Source organism: Nuphar pumila, chromosome 12 (genome assembly GCF_984573655.1).
Source record: "Nuphar pumila chromosome 12, dmNupPumi1.hap1.1, whole genome shotgun sequence".
NCBI lineage: Eukaryota > Viridiplantae > Streptophyta > Magnoliopsida > Nymphaeales > Nymphaeaceae > Nuphar > Nuphar pumila.
This window is the reverse complement of record NC_143260.1, coordinates 15,540,149-15,556,611: the sequence shown is the minus strand read 5'-3', so window position 1 is coordinate 15,556,611 and position 16,463 is coordinate 15,540,149. Positions and strand designations below refer to the sequence as shown.

At 36.6% G+C, this 16,463-nt stretch overlaps 1 protein-coding gene across 5 annotated transcripts in view; it reads left to right on the top strand.

Annotated features, from left to right (window-relative positions):
- Nucleotides 1-6,653, top strand: part of NRPC1 (nuclear RNA polymerase C1) — a 63,181-nt gene extending 56,528 nt beyond the window's left edge. For 3 of the 5 annotated variants that reach the window (XM_089982175.1, XM_089982173.1, XM_089982176.1), the window contains 7 exons: nt 3,226-3,381; nt 3,448-3,564; nt 3,665-3,774; nt 4,123-4,327; nt 4,413-4,618; nt 4,741-5,006; nt 6,319-6,653. In XM_089982175.1, the coding sequence (XP_089838301.1) occupies nt 3,226-3,381; nt 3,448-3,564; nt 3,665-3,774; nt 4,123-4,327; nt 4,413-4,618; nt 4,741-4,792 (846 nt within the window). In that variant the 3' untranslated portion in view covers nt 4,793-5,006; nt 6,319-6,653. The remainder of the gene's footprint in view (nt 1-3,225; nt 3,382-3,447; nt 3,565-3,664; nt 3,775-4,122; nt 4,328-4,412; nt 4,619-4,740; nt 5,007-6,318) is intronic. The other 2 variants (XM_089982177.1, XM_089982174.1) reach the window with 1 other exon arrangement.
- Nucleotides 6,654-16,463: the final 9,810 nt, after the last annotated feature.

Genomic DNA, 16,463 nt, shown 5'->3' with positions numbered 1-16,463 from the left:
GCATCCTTGGCTCCTTGTTCTTTTTATGCTTGTGCATGCACGTACTCTTGCTTCTGCTCCTGTGCGTGTGTTGCGAGTTTGCTTGTGCACTTAAAAGGTATGCTTTCAATATTTGTGACTACCTGAAGCTATATCGCAAGGGCCTTCACTTCTAAGTCCGTGACAGTGACAACATGCATATAAATTATAACAATATAAAGAGTCATCAAGAAAAGCGAAGTTAATTAAATTTATGCATACAACAATGTGAACAAGATAATGAAAATGAAACACACAAATATATATACATATCCAACATACAATTAAAGCATATTTAATGCACATAATAATGAATGAGTGCAATCTCATAAATCACACAAAGCACACCCCAATAGGGTTTAATCATAAAAAACAAGAGGTTTATTCACACAACCCGAAATGGGTTAAGTACAAAGGGCCACTAATGGGCCAAACAAAAGTCTTAAAAATAAATATTTTTATCAATAAAATGTATGAAATTTTGTTAATAGACATGTTTCCATACAAGGACAAACGAGTAGGTAAAAGTTTAGAAATTTCATGGAGAGATTTTAAAAATCCCACATAACAAAAGGAGTAATATTTGCAAATCTCAACACCAATTTGCGCACCACAAGCAACCACCACTTTGACCTCTAATTCAAAAATCCTCAAAATTCAAGTGTATCAGCACATAGGACAAGAGATTATTAATCACAATGCTATGTGCTAAACAAACACACAAAAGGTATGAATAAACAAGGACCACTTATGGGTCAAATACTAGTTACAACCACAAGAGGTGCACATCCCTCACCTCATAAATGATTGTAAAACTGTAAACAACATCAACCAAGGTTGTCAATATCATACGATATGATATGATACATATACACACTCATATCGCGATAGATACAAGTGTGTATCATACCCGTAAAGGGCGTATCATACGATACAACTTCAACACACTTTAAAAGGGCTGAAAATCATTATTTTTTTCATTTTGGGTTTTAAATACCTTTTGAAGGCCAACTTCTCCATTTGTCTAGAGTCCATTAGAAGCGCATTTCCACTGTTTTTTCTACCCAAAGAAGTGGGTTAAGGTAAAAAAAAAAATGTATTTCCACCATTTTTAGTCAAGAAAATTGGTTAAGGTAAAAAATCTTTATTATGAGTAAAATTACAAAGCTACTCACCAAAAATTTTTGCCTTGAGGGGCACTGCCTCCCTACAACCCCCTCACCAACTTATCGCGAAGTTAATTCTCTAAAATTAAAGATTTCTATCATGGTAAAAATTAGGTTCCACACTCCAACAAAGATGACATCAGATGATACGACATGGCATGGGTACTCTAAGTAATGAGTGAAAATCGAGTGCAACTATTGCCATAATATTTTTATTTATGTAGTATGAAAGTAATGAGTCTTGTGACATGTTCTTAATTGCAAGATATTTAATATCTTGCATTGTTCGTGTGATAGTTGATGTTTTATGATGTCTATTAAAGCTCATATCGACATAAATGCTTCATTTGTGATTTTATGGTTGTATTTTGTGTAATTCATCATTATTTCATGTGATGTGTTTTTTTTAGAATTTTTGGATTTTTTTAGATTTTTTGAATTTTTTTATTAGAAATTTACCATACGTTTACGATGCGATACGATATGGTATTACTATTGGCCCGACCGATACGGGTAATGATACACAACTTACAACCTTGACATCAGCTGCAATGGGTGCACAACTCACCACAACCATGGTTGTAAAACTGATAAAGAACAATCTCTTATCCAATAAAAAGGTCACTCAAATAAGAGGGAAGAGTGGAGAAATCAAGATAGGCAAATATACTGTAATGAAGATAAATTGATGTCAATAAGCAAGAAGATTTGAAAAACAATATTCAAATCAAAGCAATAAATTTCACAATAATATGAGATATAATCTATAAAGACAAAAAATGGTCACAAGCAAATAACAATAAAGTCATCACCTACGAGCATCCAATAAACAATAAAAGCCAAATAAACAATTGAGTGATACAACTTATTCATAGAACCAGAGGTCAATCAATTGTTAGACAGAGCCAAGACTAGTGTCAACACAACATCCATAAACTTGACAATCTATATTGAACAGAAGATAGCGGTGAGCACATAACTCACCTTAACAACTAACTATTGCTCAACAACATCGAGGTGCACAAAAACAAATGAGTGATACAACACACTCATGTAATTAGAGGTCAATCAACTGTCAGTCAAAGCCAAAACATTTGACAATCTATACTGACAAGAAGACAAAGGTGCACACATAACTCACCTCAACGATTAACTCTAGTTCCACAATATAGAAGTACATACAACTCTCCTCCATAAGGCCAAACAAATAATATTGGATGTATCAAAAGAAGAATGGTGAACTAACAAAGCTATATAAAGAGGCAAATAGAAAATCCTTAAAAGATATATTCCAAGGAACAAGAACCGATTGGACAAAAATTTCATATTAATCCTCACAAATGCACAAAAGATGCCTGCTTTTACAATAGGGATAGATCCCCTTAAATACACTAAGGAAGGCCATGACTAGCCATTAGACTAGTCCTAATGCCTAGTCAAAGCTGGTCAAATCCAGCACAAAATACAAAAAGTAAAAAGATAATTGTATAAAAAAGGAATAAAAAATATTTACAAATATATATGTATATATGAAAAAATATATTCACATACTTACACACACTTATATATATATATATATATATATTTAACACCCCTCTCATATATTTTATGAACTATACTTCAAAGGTGGTGTGTCAAAGGTATATAAGATTCCTTGGTCGCTTCATTAACTGGCGAATGTTACGATTGTTGATGAATGTGCATTCTACATGTCTAGTTTCATTATAGCATGTGTTTTCTTTTTTCAGCTCCTTCGCTTATCTAGTTCTTATGTGCATAATCAAGGGCTAAAGATTAGGCCTTTATGTTTTCATCCAACGCCATTGTGTAGAGTTTTGACCAGCAGTATTCATTATAAATAGTAATCAGAATAATGGGAGAAAACAGTTGTAGCACTGATTATTGAATAGCATTTTTCATTCTCTCACTGTTGAATCGTTGATTGTTTTCAAGGAAAAGGTTGCATGTTTTGTTGTTGACGAGATTTAAGATGAAAATTTTGTAATTGATGTGGCTTTGACATTAACAATTTCTTTTCCAGGTATCAAAATCTATAGAGATTGTTTATTCTGGGAGAGATGCTTATCTTCAAGTGAACCTAGATTGGGAGGCTATTGAGGCTATGCACTTGGAGATTTCTTCCTACACTATCATTGATGCAATTTTGAAACATCCGAAGATAAAACTAAAGCGAGAGGTGAGAAAGCATTTTAGCTGCTCAGTATTTCCTTCGAGGGATGTCTCACTTTATTTTTTTTTTCAGAATATTGCTTGCATAGATGATTCGGAGTTGAAGATCTATCCTTCTATAGCTGATAAGAAGAAACTCGATTATGCTCTCCACTGTCTAAATTCCTTACTTCCAAATGTTATTGTGAAGGTCTGGCACAAGTGTATCTTGTATTTTGATATAGTTACCTAAAAATAGTGGATGCTTGTGATTTCACGAGTACTGAAGTTCAGGGCTATCTTATTTGCAGGGCATTCCAACCATAAGTCGTGCTATTATCAGTGAAGAGAAGAAAAAGGAATCTAAAGATGCGAATGATATAGAGAAGCCAAAATATATATATAGGTTGTTATTGGAAGGGTATGTTTCTTGAACATTTGTATTCTTTCCGTTGTGCTTTAAGCCAACCCAACCTGTTGGTAGATTTTCACTTTCTCTTTGATTGTGCATGCTGCAAGTGAATGTCGCTTCTTGGTGCACACTGTTCCCTGGCATAGCTCGCCTTAACATTTTATAATTAGCATTCTTGGATACTTTTATTTGAAATTTTAAAATTTATTTATGTTTGATGTTGCAAGCATTTCCACTGTTATGCAGCACTTTCTTGCTTTAAATGAACTACTTACGATGTAAAAGGTAGGAAATCATTGAGGATGGCAGATGCATTTATTCATTTCTTTTTGTTGCTTTTGAAATGCAAATTTGCAGGACGAATCTTATTGCTGTCATGGGCATCCCTGGGGTGGTGGGAAAGAAGACAAAGAGCAACCATGTTATAGAAATTGAACATACACTGGGGATTGAAGCTGCGAGGCAGTCCATAATTGATGAAATACGGTTTATTATGAGAAATCATGGCATGACAATAGATGTACGCCATATGATGCTTCTTGCAGATGTTATGACGTTTAAGGTAAGGAATTTTCTGGAGCCTGTGACATCAGAGCCACTTTTAGACTATTTATAAGCTAAATTTCCTTCGCATCTGATTTTGCAAGCAGGGTGAAGTGCTAGGGATCACAAGATTTGGTATCAAAAAGATGAAAGATAGTGTCTTGATGTTGGCATCGTTTGAGCAAACAACTGATCACTTGTTTGATGCGTCTGTACATGGGAGGGTTGACCAAATTGAGGGGGTCAGTGAGTGCATCATAATGGGCATCCCTATGCCAATTGGTACAGGACTTCTCGAAGTCAAGCAAAGGTTTGAGACTATCCTTTAATCTTGATTAGGAACACGTTCAAATTTTTAATTTCCTTAATCCTTATGTTGGTCTGTGGAACTGATCCTTAATTCTCACATTCTGCTCCTTTTTTCTTTGACAGATTTAACCACATTCCTGAGCTCAAGTACGGTTCTGACCCGCTTATTTCATGAGGCAAACTCTAGCTGGTTTTGAAAAGATGGATTTTTCTTCCTGCATTACCTTCATGGTCAGCTGCCAATGGTAAAGAAGTGCAAGTAATGTGATTAGTTGACCTCTACCACTGCAGCTAGATGGTGCACAGGGCATACCTCCTAGCCCTATAATTTTTATATTTTGCACGCAACAAGAGATTCATAATTATCACATAATGATATTTATAGGAAGGTAAGTGAACATTGAAGTTTGCTCTCTTTTTTTTCTTCTTTTTTTTGGAGCCTAATTGAATTGATGCTAATATCATGCACTCATCAATTCCCAGATGTTATGTTTTTCTGTATTCCTAAGATGACTTTTAAGTGGATATTAAAATTTTTAAAGTTGCTATTATCGATGTAAAATGATCTGCATAATTTCATTTATCCAATTTTTGAAATAAGTTAGTGTAAAAACTACTAACATTGGTGCGAGTTGTTGATAGCTATTTTAAAACTACTTTTTCACCTTTGAGATAATCAAACAAAGCAGGTTTTCTTGGTATCATGGCCTGTTTTATTGTCATAGTGGTGAATCCTTTAAAATGTGACCATGGGTTTGAATTGGGGTTGAATCCATATCCGAAACACCTGGTAATACTGGATCTGGTAAAAAAGTTCGAAGACAAGCTTTTTACATGTAAGAAGTTCTTGTATTTTGATAAAATATTGATCGGAATCCAATCCAAACTTGAAAATAGTGTGAGCAAGCAAATCTAAATCTGATGAGGATGCACATCCTGACGTTTAAGGATCCAAAACTAGAAATGACATGCTGGATTTGGATCGTCTATCTGATTAAATTCAACTTTTGCATCCTTAGTTTGTGTTGCATATCCAATTGACCTGATCAGCCATTTAGTCCTATTCGCTGCTCTCCTTCCATATCCCCTCTTAAATAAATGTATTTTCGAAGTTAGATCTGTTAAAATACCAAAAAATAAAAACTTTCTAGTTGATAAATTAGATCTGATTATTTTCAAATATGATAGAGGTTGTCATATGTGGTTTACAAAATTCTTTTGGTTGTAAATTGGACAATTTAGTTTTATTATTCAAATGAATTTTTTCAAAAGTGATTTCAAATCCATTATGTTGTCTTTTCTAAATTGTCCTTTTCAAATGTCTTTTTCTAAAATGCTCAAAAACTAATTATTAAAGTTGTAATTAGTTGCTTATTGAGCATATAGATCGTTAAATGTTATTATTTTTCAGAGGGAAATTTTTGATAAAAATAGCAAGCATTTACAAGACATTTTTTTACATTTTCGTGGGAATTGCCTATTCCCATAACCATGGTTGTCATTCATGGATCATCATCACCAATTTGGTAGCAACGCAACAACTCTTATGATAGGATTATAGTGGATTTCCTTCCCCTGCTCCATATCATCTTTGTATGCTTCATGGACAGATGTCTGTACTCCAATTCTGCTAAACAACATCACCAACAAGGTTTGTGGTTGCATCTGACTGCAATTAGTTGCAATTCTGTTGCAATGCAGATGAAATAGAACAAGGTGGAATTGGGCTCAAATCACGATTGTTGGACAGCAGTAAATGCAGATGTTGGGGCTACCTGCTCGGCTTCAGTAGTTTAGTGGATACTCAGACTTTTGATGACTGGGAGGCTCTGCACTTGCTCATGTGTTGAGAATTCTAGTTGCACAACGATTGCTTCTGGTTTTTTTTCTCCTATTATTTATGGCAGGGTGATCTCCCATCACCATGCTACTGATTGGTTGTAATTAATTGTTCCTGTACATTAACTTAAGCTTCTTGTAATCTAAAAAAAATGTCTATCATATACATTTTGTTCATTGTTAGGTTACAAGGCCTTGCGGATTTTATTACTATATGTTGTTGATGATGCCTATGGCTTTACCAATGACATAAAATTGGAGAACGGCACAACCATCTTACACAGATCTATTGCATTTCACTTGTTTAGAATCATATATTGAATTTATGTGGTATTGGTATTCATTTTCTTAATTTCTTTGCAATATCATGCAAGCAGTGAATTTCACAGGGAACTAGGTCTGAGATATCAATTTGCAAGAAGCAAGTACTAATCCAAATCCTTTGTTCATGTTTCTTCATGCGGATGATTAGTTCCTGTAAAAGAAGGTTGAATATTGTGTTTAGAAATGACCATTACGGTTCATTTTTGTAAAATGCCAAAGAAAATGTAATCTACAACGTTTCTTTCTGCCATTTGTACTTTTTCATTTTGCTTTTCAACAAAAACATGTAAATTATTTGTGGGAAGTGGTTAACTTCTAGTTTGCCTTCGCGAACTAGCATGCTTTTTTCTATTTGGACTAACCCTTAGTGTGAAATTGCTGCATATAAGGGATTCTAATTTTTTCCCTCTTTCTTTGCTACCCTGTCTGTTAGGAGTGACGGTTTGACTAGTTTGTTAATATGAAAGTGTATGTTAGATAGGACTGAAAAACCGGGTGGATAGTGTAACGACCCCAAACTCAACCTTGAAAAAGTAATGAAAATTTTGTTTCACTTCAGAAAGACAAACCCATGGATCTCGGGTACATCATAGATTTATATCACCAACCTATATCCATTTCAAACCAAAAAATTATTTAAGCTAAGATTTAATGTAAATCAAATTCAATGTCAATAGGCTCAGACATTATATTCACGTTGCTCAGGATGTAAAAAAGGGTTTTTAAAAATGGGGATGTGAACTTAAAGTTTTTCGTGTAGAAATCTCACATAATCTAGTAGTAAGAAAATAAGCATATATCAAAGCAAACACAATTCACAATTAAGACAAACTTGCAATATAAACTAATTTAATATATGCAATCAAAATCACATGCTAAACTTATCAATACATATTTCATGCATGAACCAATGCATGTTGCATGAATGACTTTTTATCTCATTATTAACCATTGTTTTTTAATGCATCTACAAGCTCAATTTAATTGATTTAAGTTTTCATCTTGCACAAATCCTGCATATACTACAAATGGGTCAAATCTTGATTTCCTATTTGAGCTTCCTCTCAAGTTTTTTTTTTAAGCCTAGCTTGATGAAGCTAAGCTAATGCTTTAAATAAAAAACAATTTATCTAAAATTTAAACCTTTGCCATATGTGTTGACCATGGATTCCATCTAGGGTTCACGATCTACTTAGTCCAAAGCCTATGCTAACCCTCTTATTATTATTTAAATAATACTAAATTTTTATTTTCACTAAAATTGCATAAAAACTCATTAGTTAAATTTTTAAAAGTGAAAAATCATGAGGTTTTACATCCCTATCTTCTTAAAAGAATTTGTTTGTGTAATCAGCTTCAGCACTGGATCTAGCAACTATTGACTGTTTCTTGCTCTTCTAAGTGACAAGATTACCACCAACAAAAGAATCGAAACATTTTGTTGACCTTCTATCATTTGCATCCTCTGCCCAATCAGCGTCAGTAAATCCTACAATGTCAAGATTTGCATTCTTCTTCATAAGGATCCCCTTGCCTGGGCTCCCTTTAAGATATCAGAGAACTCTGTGTGCAGCTTCAACATGAATAGATCGTTGTTGATGCATGAACTGATTGATTACACTTACAACATATGCAATATCTGGACGTGTAATAGTTATATATATTAACTTTCTCATAAGCCTTTGAAAACTCTCAATGTTGTCCACAACCTCTCCATCATTTTTTTTAGTTTACAGTTAGCTTCAAGAGGAGTTTCTGCTGCCTTTACCCCAATCACTCCAACATCTTTAAGAATATTTAAAGTATACTTCTGCTCACACAAAAAAAATCCTTTATTAGAATGTGCAATTTCGATACCAAGAAAGTACCTTACTTTGCCAAGATGTTTGATCTCGAATTTGGCATGTAAGATCTCTTTGGTTTTTTATATCATAGCTTTATTATCTCCTGTTAAAATCATGTCATCAACATAGACTAGCTGAATCACAATGCTCTGAGATGAAAGATGCACAAACATGGTATAGTCAACGGTACTTTGCTTGAATCCAAATTTAATACAAACTTCACTTAGCTTGGCAAACCATGCCTGAGGGGATTTTTTGAGACCGTAAATAGATTTTTGGAGTCTCCACACTTTTTCAAGATCACACTTATACCCAGGCGGAGTGTCCATATACAACTCTTCTTCCAACTCACCATGAAGGAAAACATTTTTCACATCTAATTGGAAAATGCCCCACTGCTTATTTACAATGACTGAAAGAAGGATACATATAGAATTCATTTTTACAATGGGTGCAAAGGTTTCAGTGAAGTCAATACCTTCTTTCTACGTATACCCCTTTGCCACTAATCTTGCTTTGTACATTTCAATAGAGTCATAACTATTATAGTTGATTTTATATATCTACTGATATCCCATTGTTTTCTTCCCTTGAGTTAACTCAACTAAAGTCTAAGTATTGTTTCTGAGTAAAGCCTTTAATTCATCATCCATCGCCCATTTCCATTGAGGGCCTTCAAGAGCTTCTTTGAAACTTGATGGTTCATGATGGGCATAAGTCTTGGACAGGTAGGTTTGATAAGACATGGATAGTTTTGAGATGTCAAATTGATGTTATATAGAATGAGCTTTAGACATTTTGGTAGCACAATAGGAATAGTAATCACTAAGTCTAATTAGAAGCCTAGTGGGTCGAGAAGATCTCCTAACATTACCGATTTTTTTAACCAGATTGGACGGGATCTAGGTCTGTAGAAGTGGCATTTGGATTTGGTGTGGGAGATGTATCATATTCTTGGATAGATGAGTCAACCGGGCCATCAAGATTTTACTACAAGAAATATGCGTATTAGCGAGGAACGCTATCCGTCGCTAAATATGTTAGCGACGACCTTTGCGATGGATAGCTTCCATCGCATAACCCTAGTCACTAAACTATGGCAGAATTTATCTGTCGCTAGGTAGCATCAGATTGGTGACAGATCATGCCCGTTGTTAAATAGAGACTGATTTGGTTATCCACCGGAATTTAATCCGTCGCTAATCAGTCGCTACTATTTAATGAGAGATACATATACGTCGCTATTTTGGCGATGAACATTAGCGATGACTTAAATTCTGTCGCAAATCGACGACTGCTTTAAATTAGCAATGAAGTAGCGATGGATAATAGCCATCGCTAATTTTTTTTAAAAAATAAAAATGTTTTGTTGAGGAGTCCTGACACAATTAAAAAGTTTGGGGCATTATACCTTGCTGAGTAAAAAATTCACCAAGAATTTCATTAATGTACTCTCTTCCATTATCGGACCTCAGGAGTTTGATCTTGTTGTCATATTGAGTAAGCACCAAATTACAAAATTTTTTAAAAACTTTAGCCACCTCATTTTTATGCTTCAGAAAATACACCAAAGTAACACATGATTTATTTTCAATGAATGTAACATAATATTTAAAACCAAAAACAGAGTCGGGGCTGGACCCCACACATCAAAATGCACCAATTAAAAAATCATGTTATTTCTAACAGAAGAGTTTTGAAAAAGAAGTCAAGTGGCCTTAGCAAACTCTCATGCATCACATGATAAACTATCATTGTTCAATTTTGGCAGCAACAATTTTATGATTCTAGCAGAAGCATGTCTAAGACGGGAGTGCCGAAGGCTATAAATATTACTTCGTTGAGCACAACTTAAAAGGGCTCTCGTCAGTTGACTAAAGATGTATAGCCCATTACATTTTATGCCTCTATCAATCACCATCTTCGTTCTCGTGTCCCAAAATACCCCCATCCTTTAAAGAAAAAACAATCAAACAATCATGAGTTTTTGTGATCTTACTCACATATATATGACTAGCAGTAAGTTAAGGAACAATAAGAACTTTTGAATCAATATCTTGATTGATAAGTTTAATATTCTTTGTGCTAGTGACCATCATGATTGATTCATCGACAATATATACTAATTTTTTTGTACTAGTCAATCCATCGTCATGATTTGTCATGTGGTATGAGGCTCTTGAATCAATAATCCACTCGTTGTTTGAAAGACATGAAAGTAAGACATGAATTTTATCTTGCAGGTCGATAGGAGTATCACTAATGGGTAAGGTAGATGCTAAGTATGTCTTAGCCATCTGCTGAAAAAATGAGCCAGGTCATCTTTGGTGACAAAATTTGCCGAATCTCTCTTTACACTAGTCTCCTTGTCACAGTTAGGTCGACCAACAAGATCCCAACACTGATCTTTGGAGTGACCCATTTTTTTTACAATAGGTACATTTATGTTTAGGCCTTGATTTAGATCGTTCTTGAGTGAAGTTGTTTGATGGCCTAGTTGACGATTGATTTTTCTTGAAGCCAACCCGAAATGCCATTTGTTCATATTGTTCTTCTTTAGTTTTAAGGCCCATATTCATAACTTTCCTACAAGTTTTTTTACGTTGGATCATGGCATACACCGAGTTGTATGATGACAAGGGCATCATCTCGCAGGTTTTCATAATGAGGGTCGAGACCTGCCAGCACTTTAAAAACCTTATCTTTCCCAAACCGTTTCTTATTTTCAAGAATGTCACCAGTTGGGGGTCGATATTGAAGTAATTCATCTCACATCCCTCTAAGGGTACCTATGTACACATTAAAGGGCTTGTCATCACGGGTATATTTAGCAATCTGTAGTTGCAGTTCGTATACTCTTGCGAGGTTGAATTGTTCTTCATAATTTTTTTTAACATCCCATATTTTTTTTAAGGTGTTCATAAACAAAAAACTTATAGCAATTGCCAGTTTCATAGAGTTTAACATCCAACTCATTAGTATATCATTCTCAGATTTCCATTTCTCATAGGCGGGATTTGAGTATTCTGGCTTTTTAGTTTTTTCGGTAATGTATCCTAAACGTATTGGTTAATTTAAATAATGATTTTGATCATGGCAACCAACTTTAGTATCGGCAACATTGGTAGATATAGTCCCAACATTGTTGGTAGCGGAACCTCCCGTGGTGTTGGTTGTGTTACCATCAATAGCTCCTCCGTATTCTGTCATAGGATCCAATGATCATCAATTACTATAAAGAGCTTTGCTCTCATACTATGTTATAAAACACAAACAAGAGCACATACATGAAAAAGCAATTTTTTACGTGGTTCGGAAATGACTACTTATATCCACGGGTAGAAGAGGCCTTTCAACCAGATTATTATTCACACTCTGTGATGGATAGATACATATTCCCTCAATATATAGATAGTTCCAACTAATACAATAACAACTAATTGGAGATAGAAACAATCGTAACTGAATGGAAACAAGATAATTCATAATCTCTGATGCAATTCCACACTTGCTAAAGTTAGTTTCCTCAAAATGTAGAAGGATAAGGATCCGCGCTCATGATAACAGCTGCTACAAAAAAAAAAAAAAGAGTATCAAAATAAAAAAAACAACCATCCCCCATCAAATCTGTTGTTTTGTAAAGCTGTGAACTCCAGCAGATAACTGTACAGTGAAGAGCAAGTGCAGAAAACCCCAGAACCGCAGGTGCAAAGTACAATGAACAGCTGCGGAACAACAGAGAAATTACTGCATAAAATAAAAACAGTGTTGCAGCTACCATAACCTTCTGCTGCAAAGGATTTGTAGCTTCAATACTGCTGCCCAGCCAACAGCTCCATTCAAGCATGAATTCAGCTGACACTTTGTGGTAAAGATCCAGCCTTGCCAATGCAGCATTCCCCAACCCACTGCACATCCAAACCAGGCCATATAAGCTGCAGACGTTCCAGCATAAACCTCTTAATGACAATTAGATTGAGAATAAATCAGCTCTGTTGACACCGGAACTGCAGCCTCATGAAACGGGCAAGGAAAACGGTCCTGCAAATTCCCACCACATGATATCTCCACATCCCTGCAACAGCAATCTGAGAACCCAACATTTGATGTTGCGAAGAGGTCTTCAGATTCAGTTCGTGGGAAGATATATGCGAGCTTGAAATTGCAGCTTGATGAGGTCAAAGCGGTGGGCATGAGTCCACCATCATCATGGTGACATTCACATCAGAACGAAGCATGGCAGCTTAGAAGATGCCACCAAATTCTAGTTGCAGATCAGTTTAAAAATCATTACCGCACACTTTCCAATGCGAATTTCCCTGTAACACGCACACACTCACCCACACGCACACTAACACACACACACACACAGATACGAAGAGCCACGTTAAACTCCACAGCCAGATATCTACCCACGCACATTTAAATATCCACACATATGAAACACAATAGGATTGCTAGTCTATGAAGGTAATCTGTTAGAGCCAATCTACTGTATGGGTTGATCAGGCTATTTTCTGCGAGCCCTGCTTGAAAGCTCTCATTTCAGTTGTGCAAGCATTAACTCAGGGTTGCTGGATGACCCCCTGAATATATGCTGATTTCGTTTAAGCCAAATAAATTTCTACTTAGGGATGGCAGTGGACCTAGGGGCTGGGGAAAAAGTCTCCACCCCGTCCCATCTCAAAATTCTGCCCTCCATCCCTCCTCCACGGGTTTTGATTTTAACCTCCATCCCGGTTTCATGTCCTCCATCCCAGGTCCAAACGGGGCGAGGCGGGTGGGGCCCCATTTCCCCCGGTCTACTACCATCAGTAAAGGCATTTTAGTTATTTTACTAACTAGGATCGGGGATGGGGCGGGGCAGGGGAAAGCGTAAGTCGATCCCCACACTTGTTTTGATTTTAACCTCCATCCCCGTTTCATGTCCTCCATCCCAGGTCCAAACGGGGTGAGGCGGGTGGGGCCCCATTTCTCCCTGGTCTACTACCATCCGTAAAGGCATTTTAGTTATTTTACTAACTAGGATCGGGGATGGGGCGGGGCAGGGGAAAGCGTAAGCGGATCCCCACACTTGTTTTGATTTTAACCTCCATCCCCGGCCCAAATGGTTCATGCATGCACATGACTGAGTCTTTGCCTGCACACGATCCTCCACCTTGCTCCAATGAGTCTCTCGCGAAACTCTCAAACGCAAATGCTTTCTTATTAGTAGAGCAATAATAAATCGTAAGTAAATTGGAGAGAATTACCAATCTTGTCACTCACCTTCCATTAGTTCTACACCTTTTCAGTAAGCATGTTTAGTTGCTAAAGGTTTTAGTCTTTTGCATAAAAGATATTCATGCCATTCCACCGGATCATGGTAGATCCAGATCCTGATATGAATGTTCCTTTGAATCCAATTCTTGATACAAACTAGGTTTGATGTAGTTTGGTAGGAAAAGGTTGGAAATAAGGGTTTCATATATGAAAAGTGCAAATGAATCATCTTTGGTTTGGATCTATGTGAACCAAGTCCGATTCAATATGGACCCAAAACCAAAAAAAAAATCTTGGATTCTTAAGGCTCATTTGTTTCAACAGGTGGGGAATGCAAATGCATCGAGAAGTAATCACAGGCAGAGAAATGCTCTATCATTGGTGGCCTTAAGAAACGATCTTCATACAAGAATTGGGTCCCACATGGGCACCTACACTAGAGGCATTTGTTTCACTGACCGCATGAAAACTACCTATTTTCATATAAAAATGGGACACATTTGAGATGGGATCATGCGATATTGATAATCACCATTGATGGTGATTTGCAATATCCACTGCTCATCCCCAGGGCTGGATGCCAAATCAGCTGTTCATAAGAATTTTGGGGGATTTGGCATCCGGTGCTAAACAATTGATAATTACCATCAATGGTGATTTTCGATATCATTTGATCCAAAATTCACATTTTCATGTGGATCGAATTGAGTGGCATAAATGGACCCGTAGCGTTTTTTTCCCGCTTTTTTAGATTGGCAGCCCCTCTTAACCAAAGAACAATAATACCTATATTTCTATGGATAAAGGTTGAAAGTAACGCACCACGCATGCACAATACCCAATTATTATAACACATTGAGTCGGTTTGAGGTTAATCTGTTGCTCATTTTTAGGGTTTAGGGGTTTAAGTTTTATAAGAACCCGCTCTTGAATCATCGGATTTTGATGCATAAATGAAGTTTTTTTAAGGCTTTAAAATCAATGGCTCATAATCATCATAAATATTCAAGCATTCAAAATTCACATTTTTTCATCCAAAATACACGATCCAACAGTTGATTCCTAGCAAATTCATCATGCCAAGCACATCCACATAGTTGGATTTAACAAAAAATGTTGAAAATGCCCATATTTCTAGTTCTCATATTTCACTTCTCATATTCTAGCCATTCATTTATTTTTTTGAAAGAAACATATTTGGCATTGATCTAGAACAAAAAATCATTATAACAAATGGTGTGACGAGGGATCACACATTACATGTAAAATGCTGCTATAAAGCAAAGAGTTAACACTCATAAAATCGAGTATTACAACCCCTGTCATCATTCAGCAAATCGACAAGGTTTGAAAAATATTACCAGAAAACTATGTTTCTGCCAATCCACTCCTGTGACTGCTCTACCAATTTCCTGCGCACCCTGTACATTAGCTCCCATTTGATTTGCTGAAGAATATGATCAGCTGAAGAATATGGTTGCGTTTTCCACCAAATGAGGCGCCAAGCAGTCATTTCAGATTTAATCTTGCCTTGTAAGATAAACAAGCCCACCAATGATTTTCGTAGCGGAAGCCCACCACCCCAAAGTGTGTTTTTAGGCAGCCATGCTACGAATGATGGAGATAGTGCCTTGTACATGGAAGAAGTGTTGAACTCACCATCTTTAGATAATGCCCAATTTTACCCGATCAGGTATGGGTATCAAAGAACTACCTTGCAAGGCGGTGATGATAGTTGACCATTGGTTAAAAGCCACCTCAGACGGGTCCTATCTTAAGACTACTTCCCATTGATTATAAGTTTGTGACCAAAACTCATAGAGCCTTCCATAAACCTCACACAAGGGTTGGTCTCCTCTTCATGTATCATGCCAAAATAGAGTGTTAAACCCACCATCAATATCAACACGAAGAAAGCAACAAAAATCAGAAATAGTGATTGACCACCCCCTTCCAAATACCCCAACCCCTTTTCCAATGATGGGAGTCCACCCAATTCCATGACCAATCTGCTAAATCATATTTTTTCTATGTATTATCCCTTCTCTTTTATAAATTACCCAAAGCCATCATGAAATCAAGGCCTTATTAGAACAACGTAGGTGATAAATACCAAGGCCACCAACTTCCAAATTTTGAACAATGACATCCTAACACACCAAAGACTTTGAACCTCCCTTCTCATGTACCCTTTCCGCCATTGGTGCCATAAAATGACGATTCTAGAAAAGGAGCGGTTGCAAAGACTTAAGTACCCCAGAGATGGTTATTTAAAACCCAGTCCCTGCACTGCAGGATTATCCGAGAAAGGAATCTCCCTGAAGAAGGCCATGAACATCAACCCTCTCTCTCTCTCCCTTCTCTTTCTGCCTATATGCACATCCAACAGACGATCCTACACTGCTCTATCAAGCACCGACTGACCTACACACTGATTGTAGCATGGTTCAACTTGATAAGTTATGGAGCCTGATTCAGAGTTTTTTTCCCTTACATGAGGGGGGGTCTAGGGGCTCCCCTGGCATGGGTCCTGCTGCACGATTAGCTGGCAGAGGTCCAGGGGAGGCGCAGGGGGGC